Below are 18,265 nucleotides of genomic sequence, written 5' to 3'. Positions count from 1 at the left end.
GGGTATAATTTTTGCACATGCAGCCTTACAAAGTTTAATAGTCTCCATGCACTAGCATCTAAAAAGCTCCAAAATACAGATTAAACCAACAGGACCCCTAGCCCGTGATTTGCCACAGCAAGTTCTCACTTTGATTAGAATTACAAAGAGTTTTTTTTGGCAGAGCTTCCCCAGATTACAGGGGAACAGTCCGAGCAGTGCAGATTTAAAGAGGAGGTTGTACTTGTGTCAGGAATGTCACTTGGAGAGATTTCTAATCAAATTTAGCGATTATTGGTTAAACTAGCGTAAATGTGATGAGAAAAATACACACAGTACCAAGAAATGATAAAATACTCTGAAAACCAGGAACTGCCTTCATTGTCAGGGTTATGAGAATTTTCAAAAGATACCAGTGTCACCATCTGGTATATCAGTTTAAGCCAGGAGTACAGACCTGATGGACTACAGATGGATGACGGGAAGTGGGGTCAGGCTTACCCCCATGCCAACTGTCCTCAGAGGTGAATATCTGATGAACTACTTATGCTCTGCAGAAACTACGTCCTAGAAAGCAACACAGGTTTTCGGTTTGGTCTTCAAACAGCATAATCATAATTAAAAGATCGCAGGGAATGTTTTTAAAGTAGATAAAAAAAAATGATCGAAGCGGGACTTTATATTCTACACAAAAAAGATCAAATCCCCTTTTCTACTAATCTTTGACATGTCCAGCTCAAATTTATCACCTTGAAAAAAATTGTTACATTTATTTGTTTCAAGATTTCTGACGGAAAGCCTGGATTTTTTGGGGTGTTTTGCTCCTCAAAAATATTATAATTATTAGTAATTTTGAGAAGGGGGATTTTTTTAAAGAGTTCCTTATGGTTTTTGGAGTGAAGATAAGTTAGAAAGACCAGTGTAGTAATGATGTGGGATCCCTGTGGGGATGGGAGGTGAAAAGTAGTTAAAAGCGGTTAGTAATGTGAGGCTCGGGGTCATAAAACATGCATAAAGAAAGATTTTCTTCTAAGTGGCAGCTGATGGATGGTAAGGTGTCAGTGTCTTGCTGCTGCATTCACTGCGTCACTGTGGCTCCGAAAATGAACGTCACTTCTTCCGTCATTTGGGTGTTTGTCAGTCCCCGCTGCGTGCTGTGACTCACTCTCCAAGTGTATGCCCCCCTCCCTCTGAGGAAAGTTCAGGGTCAGTTGGTAATGATCGATACTTCTCACTGAGACCAATCATCGGCTCTCTCCATCTTGGTCCAGTCGTGCCTGTTCAGCTGAGTCACAGGTTCATGCCTGACAACAGGTGCAGGGTTGCTGCTGCAGGCGCCCTCTTTTCTCCGCTTGGCACATCAGAAGCAGCGTTCGTGTTGACATGTGGGGTATGGAGTTGTGACACAGGGTCTACACTTCAATATGCTTTCTATCTGCCGATGTCAGGAGGCAAAGTCACTCCTGCAGGTGAGCGTTTTGATGGACATCTCTGTCAAAGAAGCAATGCTACTTTCCACTGTTGTTTGTTTATAAGTTTATGAAATGAACTATGCTCACATTTCTGACACTGATACTCTGTGACGGTAAAAGTCAGACAAATTTTATTATCCAAAAAGATTGACAACACAATTTTCTGCCTTGCAGGGGAATAGTTATAGCAGGGCCAACATTTTAGCACAATCTCAGAGAAAAGGCACGTCCAGCACTGAAATACACGGGTTTGCCTCCACTGACATGATAGTTTTGTAGGCGAAGTGCTGAAAAACATGATCATTTTTATTGTTAGCAGCAGAACAAAGTTGAAACAGATATTACAAAGTGTGCTGGTGGCATTTTCTAAAAAGGACTTGTTCTTGTAAGTATTAAAAATTTAGCACCTAGTGTAAGGGATGATGCTTGACAAGGTGTGCACTAACAGAAAACAATGGCCGATGCTGAAGCCTGAATCGAAGTCTGTTACTTTCTAAAAAAGGCGCACGTCATTGGGCCATTGTCCTGCTTACCATGGTCACCATCCAAAGTAATACATTAAATCAAGTCTTAGTACTTAAAACTGGTGATGATGTGCATGACTAGTTAAGGCGTGCTTTTAGAGGGAAAGTTCATCACTTAGAACTTTTGTTTGTCTAGATGATGAAACACAAGTTTATTTCAAAGAAACAAACTCTTAATAGTTTAATCCCTCCCTGTGTCTCATCTCTTCCTTCTTAGATTCTTTTCTCTCTTTGTCTTTTCCACTGGATCACAGTCTTCAAAATGATCAAATTCACCAAACTGGTTAAAGGATCACTGTGGATTATCACTTTCTAAATCTACAACCTGCAGCCAATTAGAATTGAGTATTTATCTGGCCCATGGTTCAAATGTGAATATCTTTTAAATCATTATACGTATTTTAGGGCAGAAATCTGCTAAATACGTTTATTTTTTAAAGTAAAACTTTGTTTAGTCTAGAAATATAAATGCAAGTGATCTTAAGAATTTCATAAATAATCTTCTTTTTGCTACTTTTGCTGCTCTAATGAGGATGAAAGTGTGATTAATAAAAGAGAAAAAACAAAGAATATAGCCCTGAGGACAGATGATTGGTTGAAGGGGAACATAAGGATTCCTTGTTGTGTGTATGATAAAATGTGAAGCAGTTGAGGTTTTAACAAAATCAGTAAAAAATGAATTAACTCATGAAGTTGGTAATGACTTAAAAGCAATAATATCAATAGTGGGAAAATGAATGATACCAATAAGACATGCATGCGTGTTTTAGGCTGCATAGGTTTCAAAACCTGCCTTGCATTTGAAATGTGTGCGTTTTCTGAGCAGACTTGCATGCTGGACCTTAAAGGCTGATGACTCAGATGTTGGGACTGTTTGAGCAGCTGTTTGCTGAGAGCCCGTGGCGGGACACATGAGCGCTGGCGTAGGGATGTTTGAGGCAGCAGTGAGCCAGCGCTTCTGTTGGAGATATTTTCTTTGATACCTGCAGATTTGTATTTATCGCTGTGGGGATAGAGGTTAGGGATTACAGATTTTCTCTGCGTTTGAATGCTGACTGCTCATAATTGTGCTGTTGTGAAGCTTTTTTATTCAAACTGCTTGAGAAGCACAAACTTTGCAACAAATCTGTTAATCTTCATAATGTCTTTTTTACAATGTGCACTTTTACGTTTTATGTTTTAAGGTGAAGGGTTGCTTAAATAACACACATACCTTCACAAACATCTAAAATGTAAGCTTTGCAGCGAATTTGGTCTGTTTATGCAGTGGTAGGTAACAAACTGTGGGAAGTGGGTTGTTTTTCATGCCTGAACACAAACATCTGACTCATGAAATGTCAGCGGAGGGATTGTCTGTCTCACCAAAATGGCCAAGTAATGCTCAAAGTCTCCAGGCAAAGTCTGTCATGAAACATGGTTAACTCTTTTCTGACTGGAAAACATGGCGACACGTGTTGTGTCTCTGGGTCTTTGGGTTGTGTGCATATTTACCCTCTGGGAGGGACAGTTTCCGACATGGGCCGACTGCATTCTTAGTGAAGTTACTCTGCTGTAGGAAACGTCATTAGATCTTTAGCTCAGAAGACATTTGGTTGCATTATTATACTGTTTTCCTTTTCAGCTGTTAGTATTTTTACAAAAGGATGCCCTAAAGATAAATACCATAAAACTTTGAAATTGCTGATGGACTTTGGAATGGACTACATACAAAAAAAAGGTCTAAAGTCTTTGCTGATCTGTGGAAATAATGCAGATTATGGCGTCTGCACCAAAATGTTTAGTGTATGTCAAAACACAGGAGTAAAGCCTTTAAATCTTGTGTAATTACAAAAAATGTAATCATCTGTGCTAAGTAGTTCTAAAAAAGCCAGGTTGGTTACCTTTTAAGGAGTAAATGCAGTGTTAAGTGTTTCTTTTTTACACAACTTTAAATCTATTTGGTGTGTAAAATGGATTGTAATGGAAATTTATGATTTTAAAATACAATTGATTCAGTATTTTGCCAGTAACAACCGACCATAACTCATTCCATATGATGTTTTGTCTTTAAATACCAGATACATAGAATATATGATTATTAGTTAATATTGGATTGATATTAGCTCCTTTTTACATATTTTTTGCAGAAGATTTAATAAAAGAATGCCTTAAAGCCAATACAATGAAATAAACTAAATAAAAATAATCCAAATCATGCAGTAGCTAAATATGTTACACACAGGTGCAGCGTCCAGATCTGGTTTAAGGTTTTAAAGCTTTAGTTGAGATTGTAAGTCAGTAAAAGCTATTTCACTGTATGCACTGTTTTAATTGAACACTATCTCTGTCCATTTACTGTCCATGCACTTTCTCTTAGTACAAACAAGTGGAGCAGTACATGTCCTTCCACAAGCTACCGGCTGACTTCCGACAGAAAATCCATGACTATTATGAGCACAGATACCAAGGCAAAATGTTTGATGAGGAGAGCATCCTGGGAGAACTCAGCGAGCCTCTGCGAGAGGTGGGGGAAAACATAATGTGTTTTGTAATGATGCGATATAGTTCTCTACTCATTTTATATTTGTCACAGCTTATATTTCCAATGTTTCATTTATAGGAAATTGTTAACTTCAATTGTCGGAAGCTGGTGGCATCCATGCCACTGTTCGCCAACGCAGAGCCCAACTTTGTGACCGCCATGCTGACCAAGCTGCGGTTTGAAGTGTTCCAGCCGCATGACTACATCATCAGAGAAGGCACCATTGGCAAAAAAATGTACTTCATCCAACACGGCGTGTGCAGTGTCATCACCAAAGGAACCCTTGCCATGAAACTGTCCGATGGCTCTTATTTTGGAGGTGGAGGGCATTTTAAAAAAACAACCTTCTTGAGTGTTGCTGCTTTTCTTTAAGCTTCTTCTTTCTGTGTCTCAGAGATCTGTTTGTTGACGAGGGGAAGGAGAACAGCCAGTGTGCGAGCGGAGACTTACTGTCGACTCTACTCCCTGTCTGTCGACCACTTCAACGAGGTTCTGGAAGAGTATCCCATGATGAGACGAGCCTTCGAGACTGTTGCCATCGACCGCCTGGATCGCATAGGTAAAACCTTTCGTAACAGATTAAGAGATAGATTTGAGAAGTCAGTAAAAGATTTCGTGCATTATTCCTTCAGCTGAAGCATTTCTGTAAAAAACATGCATTCACTGAAATGTCCTTTAAACATGCTCAATGGCTAACAGGGATTTACAATAAAAATCCTGACTATAAAATTTGTATAGACCATGAATGGTCTGTAAGATGAGATTTTCTGAGTTTCGAAATAGACACCATTCTTTAAAAAGACACAGAACACTGTAACAAAAGAAGAAAGTACATCGTGACACCTCCTTTTTCCTCTGGGCTCGTTCTGCTGTATGGATGTACCTGGTGTGAAGGGCATCGCATGGTGCATCCAGCTCCTAATGTTATCTCTGTAAACTCACTAAATATGCTTGTTTTAATGCTTTGTCCAGCTTTTTTTGTCCTTTTTTTTCCTGCCCTCTCCTGTTTTCTGCCTCCTTCTCTTTACTTTGACTTTAGCGCATGTTTGTATCTGCTCTGCAGGTAAAAAGAACTCCATTCTGATGCATAAAGTGCAGCATGACCTCAACTCTGGCGTGTTTAACAACCAAGAGAACGAGATGATCCAGGAGATTGTCAAGTACGACCGCGAGATGGTGAAACGGGTGGATTTACAACGGCCGCGGGCCATGTCTATGACCCCCTCCATCGGCGGCATCTTTGCGCCTCCGGGTCAACCACAGAGCGGTTCAGCTATTGCCACCCTCCAGCAAGCGGTTGCCATGAGTTTCTGTCCTCAGATGGCAAGTCCTTTGGTTGGACCGGGGACGCTGCAGTCTCCCCGAATGGTGAGAAGATTCCAAGTGATGCAGAACTTGTCCAGTCCTGTTTCCATGAGTCCTATTCAATCGCAACACCCCCAGACGTTTGGAGGGGCATTTGGATCTGCAATTTCCAGCCCTCCCATCCAAAGTCCGCTCGCAGCAACAGGACGGACTTTCCAGTACATGGCAAGCGTAGGGCCCTCAGGGTCCCAGTTGTCCCTGGTGCAGCACCATGCACCCAGCCCCACCCAGAACCAGCAGAGGCCTGCCTCACACAAGAGCACTCACTCCCTTCACACTGGCAGCCTGAGCCAAGATACCAGAGCCCTGTCTGCGTCGCAGCCTTCACTCCCCCAAGAAGGTACACCACAAGCTGCGTCTGCAGCGCCCAGCCCTCCACCCTCCACCCGTACCTCCAACTCCTCCATTGGCCCTACACAGCCTCCTCACCATAGCTTACCAGGACCTTCAGGTGTGGGGAGATCAGCAGGAGCTCAGCAGAGGGTGGCCTTTGCCTCCACACCTCCTCCTGGTGGACCTGCTGGAGTGGGGGCTGTAGCAGCTGCTGCTGGTTCAGGACCTCCAGATTCTGGAGTTCCTAAGAAAGACTCGATTGTCAGCCTTCCAGAGCTAGACTCTGCCAGATCCCGGCTGTCTTCCAACTTGTGACCCTGGTAGAGTTTAGGAATGAGGCCTTTTTTTGTAGGAGAATCTGTTCGGTTAAGGTCAGTACAGCTGATCGCTTAAACTTGCAAAATGACCAATCAGCCACTGCCAGCGCCAGCAGTCGTTTGACCTGGATGCACTGTGTGCTGGTGTCAGCCGAAAGATAAGAGCTACTCAATGTCTTGAGACAGTTTGGACAGGAGGAGTCTATACAATTAAACTATATAACGTAAGGTTGAACTGGTCTAGTTTACTGTGCCAGTACCTTTAGTCTTAGTATCACCACTTTCACTCTGCTTCCAAACACCTACTGTATATTGCTGTTTTACTGTAAAGATATGAGGAAAAGTATGATTAATGTACCTTTTGCATACTGTGTAGAATTCATGCAATGCAATCTAGCAGGAGCTGGACTTAAATATGAAAATCAGGGACTTGAGGTCAAACGACAATGACATTTTAAGTGTTCAAATGTGTTTTGAGTGTAATTTTTCTGTAAAAGCCGTCGTAGCAAAAGAATCCACATTTTCATATTGTTTCCAACAGTAGTGGAGTTAGTGTTTTAGACCGCTGGTCGATCTTACATCTGTGTGTAAATAGTTGCTGAAAAAAAAAAGTATGGATGCATATTATATTCATTGTATCTACCCAAACCAAAGTTGAGCTTGAACACCAAGTCTGGTTGTGTCTGTATCAACTAAAAAGAAAAATAGAAGAAAATGCCATTTATTTAACTGCCTTGATTCAACGTTAGAAGCCATATGTTTGGTTTGTGCGTATGTATATCTGTGGGTGTGGGATTGTGTGCGCGAGTTTGTTGGTGCGTTTTGGTTTCCATTTTGAAAGAAGGGCCTTGCGCCCCCTGAACCACGCCGCCAGGCATTAAGTGGTTCGACTTGCTGACAGCGGCACTGCCCGTTTTCATGAATCATTTGCAAAAGTGGTCAGCTGTTTTCTCAGCATACTGATTGTAACTCTGGAGGCAAAGATGGATAAATAATCTGAGCTTTACTGAAAGGAAACATTTGTGAACAATTCATACTGTATACTTGCTTGTTTCTGTCTAGGTTCATTGATTAACACATGCAATATAATTCTGCAATACTCTACCCCGCCTATATATATAAATATATACGAGTATAAATATCTATACATATGCTGTACAGGAAAGTGAACTTTTTTTTTTAAGTTTTCTTTTTAATGTGAAATCTTAAAGAATCCAGCAGCTATTTGTGGCTTCACTTGAGGTATTGTAATATTGTGACCATGTTGTTACCTTAACCAAAAACGTTTGAGGGACTGAAAGGATGTGCTGCAATGTAATTTTTGTTTAAAAAAGAAAAAGTTATGGAACCGAGCGCTTAGACTCCCAAGTGGAATCCATATTGGAGCCCAGCAAGCCAGATCCTCGAAAATGTCACTTTAAAGCCCATTTTAAGGGATTTGATTTTAAATTAAATGGTTGGGGTAAGCAATATGGCGCACAAACGCCTCACTTGTGGAAAAAAAGGGGGGAAAAAATATATGTGCCCATATCTGCTGGAACTCCAGTGAATGTCTCGATTTTTAGATCCACAGCAATCCTATGGTTAAAATTTTGGGACTTTTTTGGAAACTGGGATAGTTTTACTGGAAACATTCTAACGCCGTTGAACCTAAAATCCTACTATTGCTGAATGTATGCCATACAAGTGGGAAGACAGCTAATCAAATATAAACTGCCATGTACATAAAGGGACCGCGATTTAAAGAGGCTTTTATGATGCAAGAGGATTGTGGTGTTCCTTTCCGAGTTGCTGAGTGTCTGTGTGATTTTAGTTTTTTTTAGATTTGTTGATGCTTATCTGGGTTGAACATTGCTGTATTTAATCTTTATTATTTTTTTGACATTTATGCTACAACCCAGATCTAACATGAGAAGATACATTTTGTAAAAAAAAATAAAAATAAAACCAAACATATTATTTATTAAAAAATGGCCATGAATGAGAGCGAGTTGAGACCATTTTGAACTCTTCTGTCCAAAGCAAGCACTGAGGACATCCAGTCAAGTACCTTGCGTTGCACTAAGACCTGGTTATCTAAGATGAGAGTCGATGCTCTGTTGCTTCTCCTTGGACCAATGTGTGGTTAACTGCAAGGACGAGAAGGGAATCCAATTGGGATTGATAACAGGCAGCTGAGTCATTGTGTTCAACTGTGTCAGCTTTGAACATTGATCCGGAGCCGGACTGTAAAATCAATGCGATGCACGTTTACTCAGGTTTGTTACCTTTCCAGAGAGATGTATTGACTGCTGCAACATGGTTTTCCATTTATTTAGTTAAACCCATCTGTGCTCCCATTTGGAACTTGTTAGCTTGACCACGCTTGAAGATTCCCCTTGAGTCGGATTGGAGCAGAGGACCTTGTTGGATTGTTATTAGTGTGTGCGATCGCTTGTCCTGAAAGTTGTTTAAATCTTTAAACAAGGTGGAGGTGATTGTTTTTATCCAAGGGCTTCATTAAACAGCTTAATCTCATTGTAACTGCAGAGCAGCCCCATATCCCCCTCCTGTGTGATCATGTTCTAAACAAACTTTGTCCTGTGTCATGCCTGGGTCACTGTATAGTAACCCTGTTTTGCCAGCAACATAGAAACCTGACTTTTTTTTTCCTGTGGGAAAGGTTCATGCCAAAATTCCAATATGATTGTGAACAAACTCCATTCGAGCCAATGGCTGTAGTGTGTTTATGTACAGTTTCAGTGGAATCACTTGATTCTCTTTCCTATTCTTTTGTGCTAAAACCAGAGTTTGCCCTATTAAGCTGCTAACAAGACTGTGCTGAAATCATGTGAATGGGTTCACAGTCAGAGTGAGCAAGATCGGAGAGTTGTGATGTTCCACTCCTGTTCAGAAGTTTAAAAAAAAGCACCTGAGACACATTGGCGACTCTGTTTGAACTCTCATCCAGGAGGCATGTCTGAGGGAAAAAGAAACCACACATCCGTCAGTTTGTCCGCTGTTGGCTTCAAGCCCCCGCTGACAGGTCGGTGGGATGTGGTGCTGCACTGGTCATTAGATCAGGGACTCAGGGTGTGATTGTCTGTCGTTTCCCCCTTCTGGACCTCTCTTTGAGGCGGGATTGAAATCCCTCATTTGTGTTTGACAGACTGACAATTATTGAGAATATCAAAGATTCAGACGTCTCATTTATGCTGTACCAGACATTAAGGGTACTGGATGCCTTGGTGTTGATGTGTTAGCATATCAGGGTATTCTTTTTGTTTGGTTCTCTGTCCCTTTTCCTTAGTTGTTTTACAGTTTGTTCTTTGTGCACATGGACACTATATACCTTGTGCCTAGTACATTTAGTTTCCTCATAGTCTATTTTTGTGGTATGCATGTGCCTGTAAAAATGCAGATACGTGTAATTATTTTCAACTTGCAATATATGTAAAAAAGAAATTGTTACATGAAGACTAGTCTTGCTGAATTATAATGACAATGTCAGTATATATAATTTTTCCTGATTTGGGAAACACAAAATTGCACATTTTTGTTGGTTTGAGCCTTCCAACACCATGCGCGCTGTACTCTGTACTGTCATGTTCAGTACATGTGATATACACATTGATCTGGAGCACATTACTGTGTTTTTACCACAACTTGCTTTACAAGGAAACATTTTTTTACAGTAATAGGGTGAGCTCTGACTGATTTTGGGTGGATACCAGCAGTCTAGGAGTTAGCTTATATGACCTGCTTGATGCAAGGAGCCAAAAATATCACAAACGGTGGAGATGCTTGCACATTATTCCCAAAAACGAAATAAATACAAGCAAGTCTGTGCTTATGCTGAAAATTTGTTGTCAAACTTGAAGAGTTCCTCATGCTGATGCTGGTTGCACACTGATCTGGTGTTCTTCATTAGGAAAGAAAAGCTCTCTCCAAGGGTGAATCTGACTAATGAGCCACAGCAGTCATGGGAGCGTGACTCCCAATTGCGTCACCTGACAGGAAAGCAGAGTGCATGCTTGTAATTTTTTTATCTAAGCAGAGTTCTGTGTGTAATTCTTTGTGGGACCTTCAAATCTAGACATTGTTGTGTACCGATTACTGTACGATGATTTAATTTAGTCTAACAGTTAAACTTTTGTGTCGTAGCTACTGTAGCCTGCTTAACTTACCTAAGCCTTCTCTCTGCTTCAGGACTCTGTGTGCTTGAGTTTGTGTGTGTGTGTGTGTGTGTGTGTTCCTGTGCCTTTCCTTCTAAAATGTTGGTCCCACTTGAGAACATGATGCCACTTAGGGAACTGAGACCCACATGAAACCGGGAGGTGCCAGCACAAGCAGAAGAGCGTTCAATGACCATGGCTATGTTTGTTCCGTAAACAAACAGACAAAAAAAACAACAAAAATGCTTTCTAGAAATGACATTAGCACATCCTTAGACTTAGTAGCATTCCACAACCTGCACGATCTGCTCTGCGCGAGCTCCAAACACACTTTACCAGCACCGTGTGGACCACAGCACAGATATCTGACACTGCATGTGTTCTCTTTCTCTGGAGGCCAGATTGCAACCATCTCAGGCTGTGCTTCAGGCTTCTGAAAATAGCTTCAAGTATTACAGAACTACAGCTCTGTTTAAGTTAATGTGTCCAAGGGACAACTCCAGGGACAAGTTGGCTCCCGGCCCAAGCCACAGTACGACCAAATCTGTCTCAAAAGGACACTTGGTGGCATTTGTTTGTGTCCAGTCCTTGCAGGTTGTGATGCACAGCACGTGGCCAGGGTTGAGGGGCTGATTTAAACCTGTGTTCTAGAGGCTGTCTTGTCCACCACCTCTGCTGGACAAGAACCCAAAGCCACACCCTGGTCTATCTCAATAAGCTGGTCTGTCAGTCAGTGGCAATGTTGTTTAAGCATTCGTGAACAGATGATACATTGTTGTGCAATAAAAAGACGAGCGCATTGGCATACTGATCTCTGTGTGTTGACTTTTATTTGTCACTCTTAATGAGTTTCCTGCTGTGAGTGAATAGGTTTGTGTAACACCCATTGACTGTATAAAACACCTGGACTGAGTGATCCCTCCCCCCTCATTTTCCAAACAGGAAATACCCGCCTGCTCCAAGAAGCCAAAATCCCATAGACTTCTACTGAGAAATGAACAGCTTTTCTCACTCACTATATTTGTCAGAATAACTATTGTTGCTCTGCTAACTTTTATTTAACAGGTTCTTGATAATCCTAATTTTTTTAATGATGTTTTTTCTTTATTGCAAGTTATTCAAGTTATAACTTGGCCTATCAGATGCCTCAATAAAAGCATGTGGTGCCCGCTGGGCCCACCATGAACTTTTAAAAAGTTTGACAGATTCCACTTTCATTGGAAGGAGTGTAAACTTCAAACAAGCTTACTCCTGAGAGGTGACAAAAGTTGCCATACAAACGTTAACTCAGATGTTGTCTGGCTCCAAATGGCGGCGTCTGTATTGCAGAAGAATGGCAACTCAAATGACTTCAATTTGCAAGAGCTGGAAATAAACATTTTTCTGTGGGTGACATAACACTTGCTCAGTCCAATTCTCATATACATTCAGTTGTAACAATTGTAAACACAACTCTACCCTTATGCTACATACATCTAAACATACATGCATCTAAAGAATGTTCTTAACTGTGCTAAACGTGCATTCTTGACTGTTCCAATAGGACTGTTGTTACCCTATAATGGCGCCTGTACCTACAGTTGAAATGGGATTGGTGCAAAATGTCAAGGCGTGCAAATCTCACTCCAGGCTTTTTCTTCCACAGCTCTATTCTAATATATGAAAGACTTGGTGTCGTATGATTCCTGAAGGGCAAAAACTGATTTTATTAATTCTACTCTATGATCAATTTTCAAATGATTGGACCCTCTGTGAATTAAAAGGGATGCCATCCATACGTCACTAACAAATTAGGGTCAAAGTTTACCTGCTTTAACATTAAAATCACATTCAATGGATGCACGTTTTGTATTTAAAGCCCGAAAACGGTTTTTCGAACTTTCATAGATGCTCGTGAGCCCTTGAGTTTTAGAGATTTGGAAACCTGAAGCCTGAGTTTTGGAAGCCTGAAAAGCGCATATACGGTATGTGCATTTACATACTTTTCATTGAAAGTGGTCGCTTAAACGCATGCTGTTGAGGCCAGTGTGAACGTATAGCTTGAAGCTGCATTAGTAAATGCAAATACAATATTTGGACAGAGACACATTCTTTCTAATTTAGTTTCTGTACATTACCACAGTGAATTTTAAATGAAACAACTCAGATGCCATTGAAGTGCAGACTTTCAGCTTTTATTCCATGGGTTGAACAAAAAGATTGTATAAAAATGTGAAAAACTAAAGCATTTTTTAAACACAATCCCTTCATTTCATGGGCTTGTAAGTAATTGGACAAATGAAATAACTGAAAACAAAATGGTCATTACTAATATTTGGTTGAAAACCCTTTGTTGGCAATGATAGCCTGAAGTCTTGAACTCATGGACATCACCAGATGCTGGGTTTTCTCCTTCTGGATGCTCTGCCAGGCCTTTACCTCTAGCGGCTTTCAGTTGCTGTTTGTTTGTGGGCCTTTCTGTCTGAAGTTTAGTCTTCAACAAGTGAAATGCATGCTCAATGGGGTTTTGATCAAGTGACTGACTTGGCCATTCAAGAATATTCCACTTCTTTGCTTTAATAAACTCCTGAATTGCTTTGGCTGTAAGTTTTGGGTCGTTGTCCATCTGTATTATGAAACGCCGCCCAATCAGTTTGGCTGCATTCACCTGGATCTGCACAGACAGTATGTCTCTGAACACCTCAGAATCCATTGGGCTGCTTCTGTCCTGTGTCACGTCATCAACAAACACTAGTGTCCCAGTGCCACTAGCAGCCATGCATGCCCAGGCCATCACACTGCCTCCACAGTGTTTTACTGATGATGTAGTGTGCTTTGGATCATGAACTTCTCCACGCCTTCTCCATACTTTTCTCTTGCCACCATTCTGGTAGAGGTTGATTTTGGTTTCATCTTTCCAAAGAATGTTTTTCCAGAACTGTGCTGGCTCTTTTAGATGCTTTTTAGCAAAGTCCAATCTAGCCTTCCTATTCTTGAGGCTTATGAGTGGCTTGCATCTTGCAGTGTACCCTCTGTATGTACTTTCATGCAGTCTCTTTTTATGGTAGACTTGGACATTGATACGCCTACTTCCTGGAGAGTGTTGTTCACTTGGTTGGTTGTTGTTAACGGGTTTCTCTTCACCATGGAAATAATTCTGCGATCATCCACCACTGTTGTCTTCCATGGACGTCCAGGTCTTTTTGCGTTGCTGAGTTCACCAGTGCTTTCTTTGTTTCTCAGGATGTACCACACTGTTGATATTTCCACTCCTAATACTGTAGCAATTTCATGCATGTTTTTTTCTTCTTCTGTTTTCTCAGCTTAAAAATGGCTCCTTTCACCTGCATGGAGAGCTCCTTTGACCGCATGTTGACTGTTCACAGCAAAATCTTCAAAATGCAAGCACGAGTCCTCTAATCAACTCCAGGCCTTTTATCTGCTTCACTCATAATGACATAACAAGGGTATTGCCTACACCTGCCTATGCAATAGCATGGAAGTTAATTGTCCAATTACTTACAAGCCTATGAAATGAAGGGATTGTGTTTAAAAAATGCTTTAGTTTTTCACATTTTATGCAATCTTTGTGTTCAACCCATGAAATAAAAGCTGAAAGTCTGCACTTCAATGGCATCTGAGTTGTTTTATTTAAAATTCAATGTGGTAATGTACAGAAACAAAATTAGAAAGAATGTGTCTCTAATTATTTATGGTCCTGACTGTATGTGTGTGTGCACAAACTTTAGCCCTCCCACTCTCATTCTACATCAGATGAGATATTTCTCTGTTGCTCTGCAGACAAGGACTCTCCTGCATCCCTGATTAGGTGTCTGAGCACAGACCAATAGCTTGCCATTCGTGTGTCTGTGTGCATGTGAGCAAACACAACATGGCACAGCAGTAGGAAGAATTTGTTCGATACCAGAGAGAGTGTGCAAGCACATGCAAGTCCTAGTTTTGCATTTGTCCGAGAGAGAGAGTAAATGAAGCAGTGGTGGAAGTGTGTGTCTAAGAAAGGATGTGTGTGTGCGTCACAGATGAGGGCAGTCCAAGGACACTTTCCTCTTGCAGCCTGGGAGCAACATCCAACCATTCCTTTCCTCTACCCGCTTTACTTCCTGCACACAGACACTCACACACACACACACAATTGTCTAGAACATCAATGATCAGAAAAAAAAAGATTCAAATCACAAAAAAGCGGAGAGTTTGAAACAGATCTTTCCAGCACTCCTGCTGCCTCTCCAGGTCCACACACAGATTGAGCAAATGTGGGTGAGGCTATCCGCAGTGCGTGCCCTCACTTCTACCTTGACGTGACATAATGTCCTCCTTTTTCTGCTCCACTGACACGCTCTCCCTCTCTCTTTCAAATTCATTGTAATGCAATGAGGAAGCAATGCTCTGATCGTGGCTGCAGGCAAATATTACACCAAGTTGTGAAGCTTTATAAATGCAAGGTTTCGTCTTGTACACGGCACAGGACTGTCCTCCACCTTGTTCCTCTGCAGTTTTAGTTCTTTGCTTTGTCCCTGGGTGTCCTACTTCAATTAATCACAGCATCACCCTCACTACTCTCATGCCTGTTTACCTCTAGAGGGCAATTTGCTTATTTAGATCCTTCCTGGTGTCTTTGTTCCTTTCCTTACTTCACCTTAACACCTCTGATCTTCCCTGACTTCCCTTTTTCAATCTTTCTCAGAGCCTTGAAACCATCTGAGTCACGGCTGGTCTTCCCAGGAAGAAAATATGTGTCTCATTTTCTGCTCTAATGGGTGACAAAAAAGTGCAGGTCATGGTGTCTTTCCTTGTGCAACTCGAGAACATGCAATTATTTTGTGCTATGGTAACCCTCTCCCCTAAGTAAGTGAACTTATATTTATCCTTAAGAGCCCCCAATTTAGCCTTAAGCAGCCAAAATTACTACAGAAAAGACCATGGAGCCTTTAAAAAAAACCATATTTTTCTTTAAAAGTGTTTTGCTGTCTGACCAAGAAAGGACACCCTAGTTTTCCCTCAAATACTTGTTATTTATATTTATAAACACACAGCCTACTGGCAAACTATCTAGCGTTTTTAAAACAAACATTTCTTCCATCACCTGGATAGGTAGATTATTACCAAGTGTAAAAACATTTACACCTTTCATAACTCCCTCATGCACTGCAAAAACAGGCCCTGTAGAAATAAGTAAAAAATTCATACGTCACTTTTTTTAAATAAACAAAAAGAACGCTGACATTTAGGGAAAGAGGTCTCAACAAGAGTCACTAAGACATGTTTTCTCAAACTAAGATTATTTATTTACTGTTTTGCTTTTAAAAAAGCCTTTGCCCACAAATGGCCGGGATAGACTCCGGCAGCCCTGTGACCCCGAAAGGGAATAAACGGAAGAAGATGAATGAATGGATGAATGAATGTATGAATGAATCCTTTTGAAAAAGGTAATTTCTCTTGCAAGACTGAAACAAAGACACATCTTTTTTAAAAACAAGTGTTTTATTATTTTCGAAAGAGTCAAATTTTGCAGTCATCTGGGGTCTTTGGCTTTTAAATGAAGACAGTTTTGAATAAACTGTCAAAATATTCCTTCAATACACTGTTCTCCATGGATTGACATCTTGACAGAAGAACCAAAAAAAGCAACCAATATACTTGTCTTGCTGCAATATTTTCAAGTTGCCCTGTAAAAAGTTTCACCCATCCATCTCCGCGTTTCTGTATCCTCAGACTGCCTCAGTCTTGTGTCTTAGCTCTTGGGAGCACAGAGAAAATTCAGCTCTGAATGCCAGGATTAGCATTTGGCCATAGCTCTGGGTCCATGAATGAGTCATTGAGCAAGACAGCAAGAAGATACAGAAAATCATCTTATAGCTGCAGGCAGTCTTGGTAACCTCGCAGTTTACTGGACAGTAGGCTGGGGAGGAAGTGAGAAGTACGTCAAGCTGAAATGATCAAGAGAAAAACAGCAAGAGCCAGAAATCAAGGGTCAATTGATCTTTTAAGAGCTGCGTCATTTAATTTGAAAGTCGGGGTTCCTCACCTTAAGTATTTTTTTCTTAACTACTTACTTCATACTGTAAACTCTAAAGTGGGATTCAAGACTTTTTGTGCCAAAAGAATCAATATTTTTTATAAACTTTTAATTTAGCAAAGTGTATATTTTACAAGTTTCACAATTAAACTGACCAAAAATATTAACGCAACACTTTTGTTATTGCTCCCATTTTTTATGGTATGAACTCAAAGATGTGAAACTTTTTCCACATACACAAAATAACCAGTTCTCTGAAATATTGTTCATAAATCTGTCTAAATCTGTGATAGTGAGCACTTCTCCTTTGCCAAGACAATCCATCCCACCTCACAGGTGTGCCATTTCAAGATGCTGATTAGACAGCATGATTATTGCACAGGTGTGCCTTAGACTGGCCACAAGAAAAGGCCACTCTGAAATCTTCAGTTTTGTTTTGTTGAGGGGGTAAGGGGACTCAGACAACCAGTCAGTATCTGGTGTGACCACCGTTTGCCTCATGAAGTGCGACACATCTCCTTCGCATAGAGTTGATTAGGTTGTCTATTGTGGCCTGTGGAATGTTGGTCCACTCTTCTTCAATGGCTGTGCGAAGTTGCTGGATAATGGCAGGAACTGGAACACGCTGTCGTATACGCCGATCCAGAGCATCCCAAACATGCTCAATGGGTGACATGTCCGGTGAGCATGCTGGCCATGCAAGAATTGGGATGTTTTCAGCTTCCAAGAATTGTGTACAGATCCTTGCAACATGGGGCCGTGCATTATCATGCTGCAACATGAGGTTATGTTGTTGAATGTACGGCACAACAATGGGCCAGAGGATCTCGTCACGGCATCTCTGTGCATTCAAAATGCCATCAATGAAATGCACCTGTGTTCGTCGCCCATGTATGCCTGCCCATACCATAACCCCACCACCACCATGGGCTACTCGATCCACAACACTGACATCAGAAAACCGCTCAGACACACGACGCCACACACGCTGTCTGCCATCTGCCCTGAACAGTGTAAACCGGGATTCATCCGTGAAGAGAACACCTCTCCAACGTGCCAGACGCCATCGCATGCGAGCATTTGCCCACTCAAGTCGGTTACGACGACGAACTGGAGTCAGGTAGAGACCTCGATGAGGACGACGAGCATGCAGATGAGCTTCCCTGAGACGGTTTCTGACAGTTTATGAAGAAATTCTGTGGTTATCCAAACCGATTGTTTCAGCAGCTGTCCGAGTGGCTGGTCTCAGACGATCTTGGAGGTGGACATGTTGGATGTGGAGGTCTTGGGCTGGTGTGGTTACATGTGGTCTGCGGTTGTGAGGCCGGTTGGATGTGCTGCCAAATTCTCAGAAACGCCTTTGGAGACGGCTTATGGTGGAGAAATGGACATTCAATTCCCTAGCAACAGCTCTGGTGGACATTCCTGCTATCAGCATGCCAATTGCACGCTCCTTCAAAACTTGCGACATCTGTGGCATTGTGCTGGGTGATACAACTGAAGATTTCAGAGTGGCCTTTTCTTGTGGCCAGTTTAAGGCACACCTGTGCAATAATCATGCTGTCTAATCAGCATCTTGATATG

The 18,265-nt window shown here is 41.4% G+C and overlaps 1 protein-coding gene across 1 annotated transcript in view; it reads left to right on the top strand.

Moving 5' to 3' along the window:
- LOC101172279 (potassium/sodium hyperpolarization-activated cyclic nucleotide-gated channel 2) overlaps positions 1–11,476 on the top strand; it is a 29,343-nt gene extending 17,867 nt beyond the window's left edge. Inside the window, exons 5-8 of the mRNA XM_004079309.4 lie at positions 4,332–4,478; positions 4,575–4,815; positions 4,891–5,055; positions 5,560–11,476. Coding sequence (XP_004079357.3) covers positions 4,332–4,478; positions 4,575–4,815; positions 4,891–5,055; positions 5,560–6,509 — 1,503 coding nt within the window. The 3' untranslated portion in view covers positions 6,510–11,476. The remainder of the gene's footprint in view (positions 1–4,331; positions 4,479–4,574; positions 4,816–4,890; positions 5,056–5,559) is intronic.
- Positions 11,477–18,265: the final 6,789 nt, after the last annotated feature.

This window comes from Oryzias latipes, chromosome 17 (genome assembly GCF_002234675.1).
Source record: "Oryzias latipes chromosome 17, ASM223467v1".
Classification (NCBI taxonomy): Eukaryota; Metazoa; Chordata; class Actinopteri; order Beloniformes; family Adrianichthyidae; genus Oryzias; species Oryzias latipes.
This window is presented reverse-complemented; position numbering and strand designations above follow the sequence as displayed.